Consider the following 20323-nt stretch of genomic DNA (forward strand, 5'->3'; position numbering starts at 1 on the left):
GAAACAGGCGTAACTGAATTTAATTTTAATTTAGACATCCTGAGGTAGCATAGAGATAGTCAACAACATGTAAACACAATACATGTTTTTGTTATCTTTTGCTTGTGTTCTTAATCTAACCTTAGGCTTAATATATATTATATAATATATTGATCCTAGATTCAACCCGCCGAGTTCATAAAAAAAATCACATACCTGTGACTAATCATTCCGTGATGTCCAACATTACAAGCTCCTGAAAGGTATTTTTCTGGGCCGCCATTTAGCTAAGATCAACTTAACCCTCGTGCTGCCTTCGGGTCACATGACCCACCTTTGGCACCACGACTGACAATGTTCGAAGTTGAATTGAGGAACAGAATACTAATGAATGTTTTGAAACGAAATGTCAAAGATGGCAGTTTTAAGTCTGACTGGCATGCCAACACTAGTAGGTCAATTGTTCTGTGCATGACAGTCAATGTTGTGGTTGCCTGCAGAGATCCATTATTGTCTTTTGACAGTTAATGAAATGTTAACTGCCGATTCTTGTCAGTCTCCAAGGTCTTTCTCCGTGTACTGATGACAGATTATCATGGTGTCTCATGTCATGTGATACATCTTGTGCATTTGGAATTTGATCAATATGGGTTTTACTGGAAATCCATCTGGGGATGAACATGTAATCCAGACATTCTTTTGTTCTTTGAGGAAAAAACACTCGAAAATGTGTGGGATATCTTAAGACTTTATACTCTGACATTAATGTGCATAGAACCTTGGAACGTCAACTGACAGCGTACTGATCTCATAGCTGAATTTGTAGTACAATAGTTAAAACTATTATTTTGTTTCTCATATTCATAACAGACTCTTTAAAATACAAACATTTTCAGCCAGTTCTTACAGACATGTATTATGTTAACCTGGTACAATACATTTTCATTGTGTTTTGCTGATATGACCATGTGTGGTGGTCTTTAAAAACGTACATTGTGTATACAAATGTCACAATATCATCTTTTGTTCGGTTGTCAACATCCTACAATGTGTGGGTATTGCATGGTTCCGAAGGACATTCCTTGGCCACCACACATTGGGACTTTTGTGCAGTAAATCTATCGCAGTCAAAAGTTGTCTGTGTGCCATTGTGGAGATGAGTTTACAAGCAAGTGTTTACCATTAAGGGTTTGCTTTAAGGACTTTGAAATATGTGTAGGCCTAATCTTTAAGCTTTTTTGTTTTCTCTGGCAACCAATTTACCCCTGTTTCTCCTGGCTCCCCTTATTCAGAAACAACTTTGATTCAAGTTCCAGAAGATTAGCTTATATGTTTTTAAAATGCCGTTATATTATCCTCAAAGTCTTGCAGTCCAGTGCTACATTGGTATGCACAAAGCATCATTCAGAGCAGCTCTTCGCTGTGACTGACTGCCCTAAGCCCCGCCCACTGCCCCAGCCTCTCTACATCCTGACTCCTCGCTCCAGCGCAGGGCTGTGGACACTAGCAACAGACATGCAGGAACTGGTAACTCTGGCCTCGGTGACCCCCCCATCCAGGAGCTAGGACTTTTAGGATACCTGACCTGACAATGGCCTTTTTCAACTGTTTGTGCTCACTGTTTGGAAGGGCAAAAGTAAGAAGGATCTATCTTTTTTTTACAACGACTTCAATGATTTAGAATGTTAAATAATGTTATTAAGATACGTATATGACTTTTGGATCCAACTTATTACAGGCGAGATTTTTTGCCAACCTTATTTTGTGGCAATAAGACTTAATGCATCACAGTGCCTCTGTGATTTTCAAGTTCCCATCACAACTTATATGTCAGGCACGATGTGGAAATACTGTAGTGAGAGTTGAGTAAAAAGAAGTATTGTTATAAACTCTTTTGAGGAATTCGTTTAAGTTCTGTCATGGTTTTCCGCAGTTCTTATAGAAGGGGTTTGTGAAGCATGTGAGCGCCTCCCAAAGTAACGGACATTCCAGGCAGTTGGGAGTGGGTGTAGGAATGGAGTGAATGCTGGCTTGTTCTCAGTCCTCAGTGAGCATGCTCTCAAAGTGCTATCACAGAGTTTCCACAGCAACAAGATTTAAAAGTAGCCACTCATGAGAGATCATCCAAAAGAGGATGTTCATTTCTGGACATTCTGATATCAAAACAAAAGTAGGCTATTACAAGGCTGTGTTAACAAATGAGATGATGAAATGTGGGATTAAATACAACAGAAATGAACACATTTTAATCTCTATATGGTACACTTTACAAGACAGTGGAATATTTTATGTTTGCTATTTCGGTGTTGGTAGGCTAAAACATGAAATCGTTTTTGTCGTAACATTGTTTTCTTTTCAGGTGATGTCCTCCTCATGGGGTCACAAGAGAGCAGGTGAGGTTAAAAACTATGAGGCATATTTGACCATTGAGTTGACAACTCTCAGGCAAAAAAATGTATGTCTCAAACTTTAGTCTTCTTTCAGTAGGCTATAGCCTTGTTAATTAATAATTAATTTGCTGTTGAAATTGATGTGTAATTCCTAGTGTCAAAATATGAGTTCGCCTCTTAAATACAAAATAGTCAAAAATAAAAATAGTTTAGCATTACCTCAAGAAACGTTTATCAAGACGCATGGGGACTTAGACAAGAACAGCTATGCATGAACACATTCTAAAAGTCTGATTTATGTAGAACAAATGATTACTGAGGTTAAATCAAATCCGCTAGGCGTCAGGATTTGCACGAGGAGAGACTTGATCGGGTCTGGTTGTAGCCCACCATGCCTTTGAAGGGTTGAACGTGCAGCTGCAACAGAGTTTAGAAGTCTTAAAAAGTATTTGCGGAGAACTTTACAAAGAATCAGAGATTATGTAATGTTGTAAAGATATTGTAGATTCGACTTAAAAATGTAAGGTCTGGACTTGAATCATGGACCGCTGTAAGAATGATCGTCAATCAATGTCAAGAACTTTTCTGGTGGTGTCCACCCTCAGTAGGACTTTATGTCGACATGAAACAGACCATGAACCAGGTAATTCAATGTTAGATTTTATAGATTTTCATTGATGCTTGTATTTTGTGTGCTGGACACCAGTAGCTTACAGTGGTCTAAACAACAGTTTGTCAACATGATTAAGAAAGAATACTTGTGTGACGTGAAAATAGCAGACATCGATGTTGACGTCCATAATTGACTAAATACTCCCCCCCCCCCCCCCACCCCCACCCCCACACCTTTATTAGCCTATACTCGGTCATTGTCTCGTGCAGAGACTAGATTGGGCTCAACATTATTGTTCTGTAAAGTGAACACCTTTTTGAGGTAAATCACACTGTTATTTCTGTCTGTAACTGCCCCCGTGTGAAATCCAGTAGGAGCTTAAGTTCATGAAACACTCACCGTGCCTCACAAATCACGATGAGTTGTATGTTTATCATTCACGTAAAGCCCATTTTTGCTGTCACACAGGAAGTCCTTTATTTTACATGATCGAAATTGCCACATGCCAGTAACGTGTATGGAGCTGTCCTATAATTATAGGCTTTGATGCTTAATTTGAAACCAGTTGTTAAGAAATAACAACCCCATCTGACAAATCTCACAAACGACAGGCTGCAGAGAGGCCATGTTTCCTTCAGACACCTTGCAGCAGATGCAGTACTGACTTAGTGGCACACAGAGAGAATATTCTTGTTGAGTTATGACAGGGAGATGTCTAGGATTTGTTACTGCAGCTTCCTTGGGATATTCCACCTACCTAGTGCTGTTTGATTCAGTGGGGAATACAGTCTTGTTTTTTGGATTTGCCCGTTTTTGTACATTTTTCTGTTGGCTGACCAAAGCTAGAGCTCAGAAGGAGTAGCTGATGGAACAGAGGACCTTATTGCAGTGTTCATCACAGTGTAGAGAACCCACTCAGCCCACAAGTCTGGCTTGTATCCTTAGGGTGCTGAAATTATTGAAACAGAACAAATGTATTCCACTATCATGTTGACACTGGTTGTGCTTTTGATGGTGGCAGATGATCACGTACTGTATATCACAGATGTCCTTTTCTTTCTTGTTTTGCCAGGAGAAACTGTATAGTACTGTACCTACAGTAACATAATTGAATTTGCTTCTGGTTTAGCCGGCATATGTTTTCTCTGCTCTACAAGACAGAAACAATCAGTTGTTTCCCGTCCCCTCCTCCTCCTCCTTTTGTCAACTTGTTCCAACAAGTTTAGCTCAGTCTACAGTTACTGACGTTTGATTTGAACAAGTAGGATTAGTCCTACTAACATGAATGCCATTTTGTTTATAAACAGTTGTTGTTTATTGTGGCAGAATTAATTGAATAGACTGTAGTTTGGTGTGAAAGCTGATTGTGATTTACACATTCTCAGTTTTCAGGCATTCTGGAGTTGTGAAAGTCTTGCTACAGCACAGTACAATTGGTTCTGGTGCTACAGTAGAAGTAACACTTCAAGATAATACAAGATAAGTAATGGCTCCCCTAGATTAGGTCTTTGTACAAAGAAACAATGTTTTCTCACCCCCTGTTTCACCCAAGTGGTATGTTCTTCCTGTAGGGGGTGGGGAGACTGAAGTGGGACGTTTGTTGAAGAGGAACCATATGGTTTTCAGCATGAATGAGGTCAGGAAGGGTAGCTTCTTGTTCTGGGGCAGTTGTTCTCAAATAGAAAAGTGGCCATAACTTTGGAGTCCATTTCTTCTGTAGATCTACTCGACTTTGCTGTGCCTGCTTGAACTCTTTTGGGGGATTTAAGGAACCTTTTACTCGAGTTTTGACGTCCATCAGAAAAGTAGGCTTCAATGTCCTGGATTATTTAATGAGTGGTCGGATTGAATATCAGCAACTACTTGGGAAAAATGGTAAGTTTAAGACTGTTCTCTTTAATACTCTTCAGTAGTAGTCGTATGGGTTAATTGTTGAGTCAAAATAAGTTTCTGTCCTAAGTGCACTGTACCCAAGTGTTAAAAACTGATTTAATCTATATACAGATCAACATTTTACTTTTTAACAGGAGTTGTAAAAACAATTTTGTTCTTCCTAAACATGGTAGTTCATCACGAATATATTCAAGGTAAAGCCAGATCAAAGCATCCACTGTGAAGGGCGAATCGGACCTTTGAACTTTGCGTTCATTGCCTGATGTCACCACATGCTCAGTCCTACTGGAATTTTAATCAAATGGAAATACTGTAGGATTTATTGTGCTGGGTGGGCTTTGAAACCTTGGAAATCAATGGCTCACATTGTAGTGGCTGGTACGTGTCACTGTTAAGTTGGTTTTAAACAATGGCAGTCTCACATTTCCTGCGAACAATGCCAATTATTCATTTTGGAAACAGAAAGGGAGAGCAAGGACTTGTGGTTGAATGGTAATATGTGTCCTCCATAACTTGTGCCCACCAAGATATTATTGTGTTAGCGATGACGGAATGAAAGGAGAAACGGATTATGAAGCAGGGTGTCAATATAACGTTTTTATTTGTACATTAACACATCCTTGATTTTTCTTTGTATAAAATTCCATACACAGAGTAATGTTGCGCTGAAGAGATCTTGAAGGTCACTCAGAATCTTGTCAAATCGTGGTGAACAAACTCTTATCATACAATATGTGTAACCCCTCAGGACTCTGAGTGGTAAACTTCTTCCTTTGTGTCAACATCCCCTCCCGGTGCTGGGCCTGGGGATTTCCTGACGGCCATTAGCATCCCGCCCCACCCCGTCAAGGCTCTGGGGTGTCAAACCATCTGCTGACTTAGAGACAGAAACGTCTCTCTGTTGCTCTGCTTTCCCCCCTCTGCCGAGTAATGGACATCCATCCTGCCTCTTTTCTCACCTCTCACCTTTCCGCACGTGTTGACAGAAGGCTCTTAGTGTGGCTGATCTCCGCTCTGCCTCGGAGAGATGGGCATCCGTCCTCTCCTCCGAGGGACCAGACGGTACGCGTCACGCTGCTCTGACTTTCACATCACCTCAGAAAGCCAAGTCCTCGTCCTCACCTGGCATGACAGTAACTTATTCTGTTCTTCAGACACCGAGGGAGGAGAGCCTGTTTAGCATTGCCAGTGCGTGAAAGCACAGCCTTCCCATTTCGCTTTTAGTCACAGTTGGGATCTACATGATTTGAATGAAGAAGCAGCATCAACACATGACAAAAGTGTCTCTAGCAACAAATGTAAAAAAAAACAGAAGGGCTCTTCGACTACAATTCATACAGTAATAGACCTCCTAATGGTCTGGGACCTGTGTTACCTGGTATCCATTAAACATAGCGTATGCAAATCATGTTTTATTGAGTGTAAAATGATCTGTTAAAGGCCTACACAGATTTAGTTGAGAAAATAAAAGTATTAGGATATTTCCATTTAGACCCATTTGAATTTAGCATTTGTGAGGAACAGGTAGTAAGTTCCACAGTTTAAAAACAGTGTGTATATAATAATACACTGTTTGTCTGTACACAGGTTGATCAGGGGCCCTTTCTGAGTGTGTCAGTCATGATCTTAGGTACTTCCTTAGCTCATCTCATCAAAGTTCAAAGGGCAATTTCAAGACTCAGCATGAGATGAGGACAAAAAAAAACAACAACTGTCGTTTCCAGTGAGCAAACCAGATGGTAAGGACGCTGCACTTGCCCCAAGGCAAATCTGTTTGAAGTGTATTCAGCCTTACATCTGCATTTCTGTCTGATTACAGGGTAGGGACAGTACATTTCTGAGATAGGACAGGATATGGACTGGAACTGGCTGTCAGCTCAGGGTCGGTTTGGACTTCATCTCCTTCCCCCTGCCAGCGTTTTAGCGCTTCTTCAATTTCCAAGTTTAAATCAAAGGTCCAAGTCATGTTTTTCGTAAAACAATAGTTGACAGGAGTATATGGTGTGAATAAGTTCCAGCGTGTGGGTTTTAGTGGTAACCTAAATTGTGTTTAGTGTGTGTGTGTGTGTGTGCCAGGTGCGTGTGTGCGTGCGTGTGTGTGTGTGCGTGTGATCACCGTGTCCTGCGAGCTTGCGTCTACAGCAGTGTTTTCCCGGAGCCAGTGTGCTGTAGGGCGGGGCGGTGTGTGTGGAGAGATCTGCAGAGGAAGGAAGCGAGGCTTCCCCAGGGATCACAGCGCTCACTTAGCCAGGCCTTCCACAAGCACACATTACGAGACAAGCTCCACACAATTAAACTAAACTCAATTATAATCACGTTCTGTACTGACTGAGCGCGTCTTTTCAGACTACAAATGACTTATGCGTCCATGATAGGATTACCACCCAACACGCTTCATTTCCGCAAGCCCGTTAGCCGTTGACGGAGGCCTAGTCTCACATGCTGTCGTGGGCTGTTGGAGCGTCAGGGCTGTGACTGCGCCCCCCGGTGGAGCGGGGAGCAGGGAAACGCTGGCGAGCTGGGGAACACACAACACAGCCCTTCCAGTCCTGCTTCTCATGAGGAGCTGGGGAACACACAACACAGCCCTTCCAGTCCTGCTTCTCATGAGGAGCTGGCGAACACACAACACAGCCCTTCCAGTCCTGCTTCTCATGAGGAGCTGGGGAACACACAACACAGCCCTTCCAGTCCTGCTTCTCATGAGGAGCTGGGGAACACACAACACAGCCCTTCCAGTCCTGCTTCTCATGAGGAGCTGGGGAACACACAACACAGCCCTTCCAGTCCTGCTTCTCATGAGGAGCTGGGGAACACACAACACAGCCCTTCCAGTCCTGCTTCTCATGAGGAGCTGGGGAACACACAACACAGCCCTTCCAGTCCTGCTTCTCATGAGGAGCTGGGGAGTTAAGGAATGTTACTAAGGAGGTGGAGTCCCTGTAAGAGGAAGAGAAAAAGCCAATTTAGACATGAGTCAAAACTTCACCGTCGTAGGTATAGGCTAGGCTACCGTAAAGTCATCATGTGAATAATCATTTAAGGTGTGACCTTGTTCCCGTGAAATCGCATTGTTATCATTTTTTCTCCATTCAGTGGTCAAAATATATTCTACTGTCATATGAATGACTTTGTGATTGAAAGCATCAATTTTCAGAGCTTTTAAAGAGCTCATGTCAGTCTTGAAGTCTGTTCACGTTTGGGTTCCATTGTCCGTGGGAAAAAATTCGGGTTTTACCCCCCAATCTTTTCTCCGTCCTCTTCAATGTGCCACATCAACCCAGCTGGTTATCTTAACCCACCATATTGCTCAAAAGCCATTTTGATAATCTTGAGAAAGAAGTAATATCTATGCTTCAAAAAATAAAATAAAAATATATATATATATATATACTTGTTTGGATTCTATGAATTAATTTTACACTTGTCAAGCCAATGTCATGCATTTCAAGCGACTGCACTGTTTAACTTTGCATAGTAGTCGGGACAAATCAACGCTAAACCGAGGTAACCTATAAGATGCTGCTGCTGCTGCATGCATTGATGCATATTTCTTCATGGCATACCACAGAGCAGGTTGTATGACGACTGTGAAGGTGGCGTTAAGTAAGAGAAACTGCCAAATACCCTCGAACTGCATACACGTTTCACTTCAAACAATGTTTTGATTAATATTCGAAGTCTTACCAAGGAAATGTCTAATTTGGGTTTCAGTTAGTGATCGAAAATCAGGCATTTCCTGTGAAGACTAATTTAATCAAGCTACTGGTCCACCTGAGAGTATTTGATTCGGGGGAAAGGGAACAATATACTGTCAATCCAGTGGCGAAAATCTGCTATCAATTTTGGGGGGGACAATTATATGACATTTTCTCAAGAGCAATTCATGACATTTACATTTATGCATTTAGCAGATGCTTTTATCCAAAGCGACTTCCAAGAGAGAGTTGCATAGGTCTCTGATCATAACAACGAGATAGCCCCAAACAATTCCTGAGGGGGAAACCAAAATTACTGCTGTAACACATAGCCTACTTTGTAATATGTTAAATATATTATTAATATTATTTAAATTTCCTTTACATTGATTTATTGGGGGGGACAAATGCTATTTTTCCCAGGTCGTGTCCCCCCTGTCCCCCCCTGGATTTCTGCCTATGTTTCGATCAGAACTTCAGGTCTTTGATGGTTCAAAGCCTGAATCAAATGTATCTTGCTCTTCAAAAGATTTTATGGGTATTCAAACCACACAAACTGTACTGTTACGAGCTCATAACCCTTGCCCACAGCGGCTCAATCATTTGTCGCCTTTCATGTCGAGGTCAACTCATTCATGTTTTATCTTTCAGAACTGGAGGCTAAAGAAGCTTGTGATTGGCTGCGGGCAGCTGGATTTCCGCAATACGCTCAGCTGTATGAAGGTAACCACAGTATTTTGGTCCTCAGTGTTCAGTCACTGATAACTTGGATTCAGGCTCCTCATATCAGTGCCCTCCCTCTGTCATCTGCAGCCAAAGGCTGGTCTTATTTATCCCAACACCTAAGACACAGGTGCAGTAAATACGGTGTCACCTCTGTAAATACAAAAGACCTGCTTAGGTTATTTTTGTCATATTTTGTTCATCACACTCTAAATCGCACGTGGATGTCTGTTGTGTTACTGCAAACGTTAATGACAAGACTCTCAATTCAATGACCAGCCGTATGTACAGTGGTTAATGGAGGATTAATTGACACAATTTAAAAATAAAATAAACTTCACACCTGTATACCAGGAGAAACACAAGTGTCTACTACTAACATCTACTTTACATTCCTTCCAAATATCTACAGTACTTTATTATCATTATTCTCTGTCTGGCCCACAGCGAATGCTAGTGTTCTGCTACAGAAGGGGAAGTATACCCTCACCTATCCATGTATCCTCTGCTAAGGGAAGTTGACAGAAACAAAAGCTGGAAACGAGAAGCTTCTGGAATGTTGCATGACATATTTTTTTATTTTCTTTTACTAATCCCAGCGCAGACAAAATAGCTGTTTACTGTACACAATTTAAAGCTAGCTGTGAAGTCTGTAGTTCTGTCACAATCGTTGTGTATTACTTTGTGGAGTAATGGCAGTTAGGTAGGTTGGTATAGGTCCTTTAGGGGGAAATTGTGGCTTTGCAGCTGAAACATATTTGTTCAACTTTTTTATAAAAAAAAAAATTCAATTTGTTTTTCAACCTTTAAAAAGTTATTTTTTGGGGGGGGAAGAAGAATTAATAGAATTTTTCATCCAATACATTTTGTTTACAATGCCAGCTTAAATGTTCATCGGGGATCAATGTTGTTGTAAAGGTGAGCAGTATTGGAGAGAAATAAATAAAAAGTATTTTTGAGTCAGAATGTGTCAGTTGGTGCTACCGGTTGAGATAGTAATTATTTTTTACGAAACATCAATGAACATTGATTTGTGCTGTTTTCTTACCATGTGTGGTGAACAATGACAAACATGCTTTTAAAAACATCTCTTCCTCCAACAGCCTCACGTCTGCCCTTAGACATCTCCTCTGTGAAAAAGGATCATGCGTTTTTGGACCAGGATTCACTGAAGTCGCTATGCAGGTGAGCCTCGCTTTGGACCTCTCCTTTCCTCCTTCCCTTCCTTTCCATCCTCCTTTCCTCCTTCCCTTCCTCCTTCCCTTCCTTTCCATCCTCCTTTCCTCCTTCCCTTCCTCCTTCCCTTCCTTTCCATCCTCCTTTCCTCCTTCCCTTCCTTTCCATCCTCCTTTCCTCACCTGGATAAGCTCATATTGACACAGTCTGTGTGGGTTGGCCACAATCCTAAAATTGGGCCTGTATTGTTGTGGGCTCTGTTAATGTATTTGTGTGTTTGTTTATGCTGCAATGTGCATATATATACTTGTTTGTTTGTTGGCTTTTGACAGTATGAGCACATCCGCAGAACCCCCTGCAGGTCTCTTTGCAGTTTGGTAGATTTTCCTCTGAACCTGAAATTGACAAAGCAGGAATATAAATAAGCCGATCATCGGGTTGGTGTGTTTTAGGCTTTTGGTAGTATAATGTCCTCTGGAGAAACGGACGATGATGAAGAGGTTCTGTTTGCTTATTCGCGAGCTCAGCCCTCCGTATCAATGGGTGTCTTTCTATATCTGGGGGAAGCCACGGGGGCTTCTGCCCTCACGTCCAAATCTGCAACTGCCGTTACATTATCATTGATTTGTCAAGCAAGAGAGGGAAATGTGTCCACGTTGTTAGCGCACTTCATCAGATTGATGTTGTGTCATTTGAGGAGTGTTTGGTGGATAAACCTGAGTGTAATAGACCCACAGCATCTGCCTATAGGACTCATTTGAAGTTCTGGTGGAAAACTTGACGTGGTGTGAAATTCACTCCTGGGGTAAAGCAATGTATAAATAGACCAACCTTGGCCTTAGGCCCGCATGTTTATGCAGACTTTAAATGTTTAAATTACGTGCCAACTGTAATAATACAATTTACTTGTATCCATTTTAAACTTGTTGCAGTTTGCATTCTGACTCTGGGTATCTATCACTTGAGTTTTGAACCACTATCAAGCGTTACCTTAATGTTGAGCCCAAAATAACCCTCGTGGAATGGAAACAGCGTGAGAACCTGATCTGGGTCAAACCAGGGAGGGGTGTCTCTGACAACATCAAGACATTATCATCGTGTTGTCGGTGCCTGTGTTCTCAAATGCATGCTTTAACCATTATCTTTCATAAAACATGTGACAATCAATACTTCTACAGCTGGCTGCTCTTCATACAGTCTCTACTGTTTCGGTTCGGTTTAAAGAGGGTGTTGTGAAACTACATGATGTGCTGCATTGGTTCTGTGCTCTTAATACGTTTTTCTTTTGTGTCTTTTATATATAGGAGGCTGTCAACGCTAAACAAGTGTGCCTCTATGAGGCTGGAAGTCCACTTTAAGTGCAAACAGGTTTGTGAACTGGAAAGGCTGATAACATCTTGTTGCCATGTTACCTTTCCCTCAATTTCTTGTCAGAGTGACTCAGAGAGAAACTATTACTCACCCATTTTTCTGACCAACCCTCTGCTCTCTGGTGATTCAGAGCGAAGACTCTGAAGAGGATGACCTCTGCGCCATCAGCGACCGCTGGACCTTCCAGCGCGAGAGTAAAACCTGGTCCAGGTTACGGACCCTCTCGCCCCACGTCGCCCCCGGTGGCGTGGAGGACATGTCGCCCCGCAGGCCCATGCGGGCGTCCGCCAGCAGCGAGAGCCTCCTGAGTGACTTCAGCAACCTGGATGTGACATCAGAGGATGTGACATCAGAGCACAGCAGCGGCAGCAGCCTGAGTGTGGAGAGCTCCAGGGGCTCCGCACCCAGCAGGAGAGACCCAGCACAGACCCCCCCAAGCCCAAAACCCTCCACCCTCTCCTCCCGGGACCCCCACGTCCACAGCGGAGCCACCCAGGGCAGGGACGAAAAGCCTGATTCCCCCAAAGACCCAGTTTCCACGAGCAGAGAGAAGCCGAAGAGGTGTTCGAAGACCTTCCTGAGGAAGATTGAGTCGTTTAAGAGGAAGGATAGAGAAAAGGATGCAGCCAAAGTGACACATGACCAAAACGCTCCTCCCAGCCTGCAGTGCACTCCCGATGAAAGCCTCCCTGGTTTGAAAAAGCGCGGCACAAACAGAATCTGGGTCAACGACAGCAGGAAAGCCCACACAATCTGTCGATCGACAGCCCGGAGGTCTCCCGTAGAGGAGAGGGAGAAGGCCAAGAGCACCTGGCTGTATCTGGAGGACTATGACGTTGGAGGCAAGTCTACCAAGCAGGCGGGTAAGAAGAGTCCACACAGAAACGGCCTGGAGGGTTTTCTGGTTCACCTTCCCACCGACCACAAGCCAGGAACCTTCCCCAGGTCCCTCTCCATCGAGAGCTTCTGTCCTACCTCCAGGGAGCTGGGCGACTGGCAGGCGGAGGACCCCAACCTCTCCATGGGCAGCAGTCAAGGCTCCCAGGACTTCTCCCTGTTCCCCAGGAGGAGAGACTCCTGCGGCTCCGTGGGGAGCGTCTACGACAACGTCCCGGAGGCTAGCGGGAGTTCGGACGAGCTGTTCGGCAGCGGCGGAGAGACGGTGTTCGAACACCTGGACGAGATCCTGCAGCACGTCCACGGGCTTCAGCAGAATGTGGACCAGTGGTCCAAGAGAGTGTGCAAGGAGCTCAGCAACAGCCACGAGGAAGAAGACGTCGATGACGCCAGAGAAACGACCGTTTCCTCCGGCCTCCATTTTGAGGATCAGGAGGAGCAGTCCATGTCGGATGTGGGCACCACGGCGAGCGATTACGACAGCACGGGAAACTCCCTGAATGAGGCGGAGGACGGGGACGCGAGAGAGAGGAGGGACTCTGGTGTCGGAGCGTCGTTGACCAGACCCAGCAGGTAGGAATGCAGATTCCAAACAAAAACCCTTTTGTGAGGTGAGTTATGGTTTGGGAAACGCCTCAGAAGATAGGTAGTCTAACTCTGTTAGTCCATAATGATCTCCAGAAGACCATCTCTTTGTCACCCACAGAAAAACACATTGCTACATTATCCAATAGGATAGCTTTACTTAACAGTCAATTTATTAACTTCGTGTCATACCGACTGACTTTTCAATTTGACACCAAATCGATTATGCCTCTGGACAATTCAGATGGAATGGTAGAGTTGACACATTGATAAATGTAACCATCATATGTTTACTGTTGGATGTGCTTACAGTATTGATCCACACTCTTGCCTTTTATTCATCAAGTGTTCCTCCTGGCCTCTCCTTCCTCCTGGCCTCTCCTTCCTCCTGGCCTCTCCTTCCTCCTGGCCTCTCCTTCCTCCTGGCCTCTCCTTCCTCCTGGCCTCTCCTTCCTCCTGGCCTCTCCTTCCTCCTGGCCTCTCCTTCCTCCTGGCCTCTCATCCCCTCCAGGAAGCTGCGATGGCATAGCTTCCAGAACTCTCACAGGCCCAGCCTGACCTCCGCATCTCAGGAGATCAACAGGCAGTCGGCCGCTCAGCTGAACCTCCTGCAGAAGTTCTCCCTCCTCCGTCTGACGGCCATCATGGAGAAGTACTGTGACGTCAACAAGCCCGGCTGGAGCTGGTGAGGACAGCACTCACGGAACAATAACGAATGAAATGACAATGTGCTCTCCTCTCCTTTCAGTAGAAGAGCTCTCTGTTCCGTGTGCTTTTGATCAAAGTTAGAACGAAGATAACATTTATTTGTCACCCTTTTCCTCTTAATGCGGTAGTTATTGATTGGAATGTTGGAGTAGGCGGCTGAAGATGAGCGATGAAAAGACCTTTTAAGAATATGCCGGTCTAAATGTATTTCTGAAGGGGCCTGTCATATTTATATTGTACTATAATGGAATTCTGTCTTGTTGGCTGATAAGAATGGCTGGTCTCGTTCTCTCCCTTCCGATAAAATGTTTCATTTTTTATGATAAAGAAAGGCTCATCTGGTCCACCCCTGCTCTTACCAGCACAATTACACTCAGATCCGTCTTCTGCCTGACAGTAGCCTGGCAAAACAGGAAGTGGGCTGAGGTCTCAAACGTATATTTTGTCTCAGAAGTATTGAATCGTATTTTTATCAAACAACGATGAAAGCACCTAAGATCAACGTGGTTGTTACAAGTGTTAGTCGGTAGGAAACACGACCATAGTAAGTCAGTCAGTCTTATTGACATTAACGTTAACAAGCATCTTATGAAGGCCTTACTACCTATTAATCAATGCATATTACAAGCACCAGGAGCTAAAGTGTTATAATGCCATCTCTGTCCTCCTCCTCCTCCGCAGGTCCATCCCTAAGTTCATGAAGAGGAGCAAGGCTCCTGACTACAGGGACAAGCAGGTGTTTGCTGTCCCTCCCATCATCCACGTCCAGAGGACTGGGCAGCCATTACCACAGAGCATTCAGCAGGCCATGCGCTACCTCCGCAGTCAGTGTCTGGGAAAGGTAGAGCCGTTTGGACTTCACTTCCATTATAGCTGCGTGATTTAAAGTGTTGAATACAGAACCACGTCAAGCAGTTATAAAAGATTAAATACTAACTTGTATAGGCTGTAATGACAGAAGCCTTTGGTACTGTGTGAGCTATGCTTATGGTATTTTCACAAGTCATTGAATTGAATAAAAATGGTCTTATAAAATATGTATTTAAAGTGAAAATATCAGGAATGTTTAATAAATTTAATATTTTCGCCACCGCTCTGTCAAGGTTGGCATTTTCCGCAAGTCAGGGGTGAAGTCCCGGATCCAGACCCTGCGCCAGCTGAACGAGCACTCCCCAGACCATGTGACCTACCAGGGCCAATCAGCGTACGACGTGGCCGACCTGCTGAAGCAGTACTTCAGAGACCTGCCTGAGCCCGTCCTCACCTCCAAGCTGACAGAGACCTTCCTGCAGATCTACCAGTGTAAGTGCCTTCCCCTCCTCCTTCTCCTCCTCCTTTCCCTCCTCCTTTCCCTCCTCCTTCCCCTCCTCCTCCTCCCCCTACTCTCCCTCCTCCTTATCCTCCTCCTTCCCCTCCTCCTTCTCCTCCTCCTTCCCCTCCTCCTCCTCCCCCTACTCTCCCTCCCTCACCTCCTACCTTACTCTCCCTCCTCATTACCTCTCATCCCCTCTTTCTCCTCTCCTCCCCTACACTCCCTCCCCCCTCCCCTGTTCCTCCCCTGTTCTCCCCCCCCTCCCACTCCCTCTCTGCTCTCTCTTAAACGACTCTGAAACACACCGTTAAATGACTAATGTTACCTGCTAGGCTGAGATTGCCTTGTCGAAAGGAAGTATAATGTGCTCTACTGCAGGTGGAGGACGAAACCAGAGGTGTACTGAATAAACCACCTGGTCCTGATGTCAAATAAAAAGTGCTTTCGCTCACAGCCAAGGCTTCCATCATTACTGGATCTGTCTCTGTGACAGTGTGTCTGAGGGAGCTGCTTGTCATGTGAGTGTGTCTCATGTCTAACTGCTTGTCTTGCGGGCTGGTGCTCTCAGACGTCCCTAAGGAGCAGCGTCTGCAGGCGGCGCAGGCGGCGGTGATCCTGCTGCCAGACGAGAACCGCGAAGTGCTCCAGACCCTGCTGTACTTCCTCAGCGACATCGCCTCCGCCCAGGAGAACCAGATGACAGCTGGGAACCTGGCGGTGTGCCTCGCGCCCTCCATCCTCCACCTCAACGTGTCCAAGAAGGAGGGCACCTCGCCCAGGTACCACAGGCTGTCTGTGTTTCCGTGTTTGCTCGCACTGCACCTAATGGCTGTCAACCATCCCTTTACACAATTATACCAGATGATTCGTTGTAAAACGTAGAACATCCTCTTAAATGGTCTCATCCATCACAAACAAGCAGCATTGCCTGAGAGGGCTGTTTTCTCGTTGAACAGCGGCCTGTTGATGACCTTGTGTTAGGAGGTGCGAGCTGAGGGAGTAATTGTGCTTGGTGTTCTCCTCGTGTCTCAGGTTAATCAGCCGGCGAGGCGCAGGGGTCAAACCAGACCACAAGGACCTAAGTGAAAACATGGCCGCCACTCAAGGACTCAGCCACATGATCGTGGATTGCAAGAAATTATTCCAGGTAAAATACAGTTTATGGACAGGAATCCCATAATAGTTCAGGAAATTGCTCCATTGACAGAGATGCATGTATACACTGTACACATTAATTATTTTTCAAGGACAGAAATTCGAAACTGTAGAGGGCATTGCATAAATATAGAAATATATTTGTATTTTTTTATTATTATAAAAAAATTAATCCATAGAGAAACTTAAAAACTGGTGGGCAGTGGAATAAACCACATAATAAATTCCTAGCACCGAGTGCAGCTTCACAAGTCTTGATCCACACTTCCTGTGTCTACTTGGCCAGATCCCTCACGAGATGATGCTGCAGTCGCGTAACTCGTACATAGCGGCGGACGCCCAGCCCCTCCCGCTGCACGGCCTGGGCCTCAACTTGCTGGGAGAGCCGGTGGACTACCGCGCCTACTTGGAGGACAACATCCAGACACTGCTGAGGGAGGCCGCGGAGAAAAGCAGAGGCTGGCACAGCGCCCAAGGACCGGAAAACACAGAGCTCTCCTACAAGAAGGTAACGCTCCTGGGTATCTCTCCTCCCCTCCAACCCACACTGAACTGCTCTTCAGGAGGTCCCTGCATTTTCATCTCTCTTGAGTTTTCCTGGGAGTTTATCCTGAGGGTCTAGATTGGTTCAGGTGCAGTTCTGTGGGCGTGTGTGATGCCCTCTGTGACATTGCTTGTAAAAAAAATCTATACAAATAAAATTGGATTTGATAACAGAAGAACCGACTGTACGATACTGATATATTGTGCCATGAGCTGCATGTCCTTTTTAAAGCCTTGTGGTTTCGGTGGCGGACACCGTTGACACGCCCCCTTTTCCTAGTCGACTGTGTGCTGAGCTAAGCGTTCCTCTCCGCAGGTGGGGCACGGCCATCCAATCAGATTGTGGAGAGTCTCCACGGAGATCGAGGCCCCGCCCCAGACGGTCCTTCACCGAGTTCTGCGAGAGCGCCACCTGTGGGACGACGACCTGCTGCACGGCCGCGTGGTGGAGGAGCTGGGGGACGACACGGAGGTGTACCACTACGTCACAGACAGCATGGCACCCCTCCCTCGCAGGGACTTTGTGGTGCTGAGGTAAGGACCGCAACCGTCAGGTAACGCCCCGAGCCACCCAAACTCCTTTGTGCTCCGCTCGCACCAACGAATCCGTTCACGGCAGACCGGAGAGGGTGGGTGATGATGATCATTATCGGGGCGTGTGTTGTTCCTGCTGTTGTGCTGATGAAGGCAGGGTTTTGTTCTGAAGCGCTGGTCCTTGTGGTCCGTGCGGTTTAGGAGGTGGTGTTGCGGCCTCCCCAGAGGCCTGTGTCTTCTGGTGTCGTCATCGGTCGACCACGAGGACGTGCACCTGGACTGTGGCCTGCGGGCCGTCCTCCTCACCTCCCGCATCCTGATCGAGCCCCTGGGACCTGGGCGCTCCCGCCTCACACACTACTGCAGGGCTGACCTCAGGTACACCTCCACCCTCACACACTACTGCAGGGCTGACCTCAGGTACACCCCCACCCTCACACACTACTGCAGGGCTGACCTCAGGTACACCCCCACCCTCACACACTACTGCAGGGCTGACCTCAGGTACACCTCCACCCTCACACACTACTGCAGGGCTGACCTCAGGTACACCCCCACCCTCACACACTACTGCAGGGCTGACCTCAGGTACACCTCCACCCTCACACACTACTGCAGGGCTGACCTCAGGTACACCCCCACCCTCACACACTACTGCAGGGCTGACCTCAGGTACACCTCCACCCTCACACACTACTGCAGGGCTGACCTCAGGTACACCCCCACCCTCACACACTACTGCAGGGCTGACCTCAGGTACACCCCCACCCTCACACACTACTGCAGGGCTGACCTCAGGTACACCTCCACCCTCACACACTACTGCAGGGCTGACCTCAGGTACACCTCCACCAGCTCCAGGCCCGCTAACGTGGGCTCTGTGTCTGTGGACGGCTAACAGCTGCGGTTGTTTCTAAAGTGATTTCTGAGACCGGGTTTTGTAAGCATGTAATTGAAATAGCTGCTTGACCCCGTTCTCTCTGTTTCCAGGGGGCGATCACCCGAGTGGTACAACAAAGTGTTTGGACACCTTTGTGCCGTGGATGTTGCTAGGATACGAGGATCCTTCCCTGTGCTCCTGGTCCATGGAACGGAGACCAAGCTCTGAAACAACCACGGCTTCGTCAGGACTTCATCTGCGGAAAACCTGCTGCGTCTGTTAGGTCTGTCCTCATCTTAGAGAGATTGTTGGACCATCGCTAAGAGTGCACAGACGCAGTGTGGTGGGTGATTGCATTGGTCTCTGATCTGATTGCCTTCATTAAATCCAAATCAAGATGGAAATAGAAAGCACTGATTTAAATTATATAAAGTACTGTACCAAGTTAAGTGCTTTTAGTTGTAGTGAATTAAAGTGCATCAGAGATTATTTTTCTCCTCTATGGAAAATCCATCCTCAGGAAAATAAAAAAAATTATATACAGGAAAGTAAGGACAATCGTTACAACAGCTTTACTTACTCTATCTGCATATTGTTTCCCATGAGAGTGCTGCTGTGGAATCATCAAGCCATTGAATGTTTTGAGGTGAAACCTGCTTCCCTCAACTCAGGTGAGCGGAGGAGCCGTCCTGGCTCCTGTGCTGTCTGCTATGCATTTTCACTCCTGGTAAATTCTCCAATAATATATTGTGCTCATGTGACCAGGTGCATTGCGAATGGCACCGTAACATGTCATTTTCACATCTAGAATGTGTCTGAGGTCTTGGAGTGTGCATGATGCAGTCATCAAGGTGTATTTAGAGGTGGTTGTGTTTGTCTGAGTTTTCTGCTCCTGTTCTGCCCTGGTTTCGCTGTTCCTTTCCTCAAGTGCTCATCATCATCACTGTTCTCTGGACACCTTCATTGTCTAGCTTTGTACTCTATCTTTTTGTGATTCGTCTGTCGAGAACATCTCTCCTAATAACAATCTCAAATGGCTCAGTCAGTGATGGCTGAGAGATGATTGGTCCCAATCAGATCTCCTTAGGGTGATCATCATCCTCTGTTGTCAAAGGATGGGAGGATAAAACACAGATATGGTGTACCATATATAGGGGCAGCACTACAGTATATTCTTATGCTTGTCAAAGCCTTAACCTTTTTGAAAGACACTTTTGCAGGCTCACTCACTTGTCTTTGCAATATTAGTATATTTGATTTTCTATGTTATCAATGTTTTATTTATGTCTGTTTGTGTCCTTATGATGACTGTCTTTCAGTCAGGCATTATGCACAGGATTTGTGCAGTGGGAGGCAGTGCAATGATCGAATGCTTTTCCGCTAATGTTTTATTCTGACTACGTGCTTTGTTACACAAATGTCTCATTCGCTTCTATCTTACCACAGAATAATTACCACAGGGAACAATTTTAGGTAGGAGAAAAATAGAAATAAACTAAAGTTGTATATATTTTTTATGGATTGCAGTCTTATTATAACCTTTGTACTTACAGTTGAAACGGACATTTCTTTGTTTAAGGTATGTTTTTTCTTAATTTACTACCTATTTGTATTATGCTTCTCTCAATGTACACAGCTAAATCAATAAACTTTTTGTATTAATCAATGTGTCTGGAGGGTTGAGCTGTGTTGCATATGATGTACAGCTCCTGCTTGTACCACCTTCTGCTGTCTGTGCTGTCTGTGCTGTGTGTCTGTGCTGTGTCTGTGCTGTGTGTCTGTGCTGTCTGGTTCCTGCCACAACTAAAGGCCAGGACCGGCTGTCTAGTTCATTCAATAAATCAGCTGACGTCAGATTCAATTCTG

At 45.3% G+C, this 20323-nt stretch overlaps 1 protein-coding gene across 4 annotated transcripts; it reads left to right on the top strand.

Annotated features, from left to right (window-relative positions):
* Positions 1 to 1477: 1477 nt before the first annotated feature.
* On the top strand, positions 1478 to 20311 carry stard8 (StAR related lipid transfer domain containing 8). 4 transcript variants are annotated; one of them, XM_062486318.1, is made up of 15 exons: positions 1478 to 1615; positions 2339 to 2372; positions 9225 to 9296; positions 10400 to 10481; positions 11777 to 11840; positions 11974 to 13313; positions 13837 to 14010; positions 14715 to 14874; positions 15137 to 15335; positions 15914 to 16124; positions 16378 to 16492; positions 16787 to 17008; positions 17360 to 17577; positions 17779 to 17955; positions 18568 to 20311. In XM_062486318.1, the coding sequence occupies exons 1-15, from the start codon at positions 1571 to 1573 to the stop codon at positions 18683 to 18685; spliced, it is 3231 nt and encodes a 1076-aa protein (XP_062342302.1). In that variant the 5' UTR covers positions 1478 to 1570; the 3' UTR covers positions 18686 to 20311. The 4 variants fall into 4 exon arrangements, with proteins under 4 accessions (XP_062342302.1, XP_062342301.1, XP_062342300.1 ...); XM_062486316.1 differs by lacking the exons at positions 1478 to 1615; positions 2339 to 2372 and adding exons at positions 4411 to 4618; positions 4703 to 4857; XM_062486317.1 differs by lacking the exons at positions 1478 to 1615; positions 2339 to 2372 and adding an exon at positions 2757 to 3012.
* Positions 20312 to 20323: the final 12 nt, after the last annotated feature.

The sequence above is a fragment of the Osmerus eperlanus genome, chromosome 19 (genome assembly GCF_963692335.1).
Source record: "Osmerus eperlanus chromosome 19, fOsmEpe2.1, whole genome shotgun sequence".
In the NCBI taxonomy this organism is placed as follows: Eukaryota; Metazoa; Chordata; class Actinopteri; order Osmeriformes; family Osmeridae; genus Osmerus; species Osmerus eperlanus.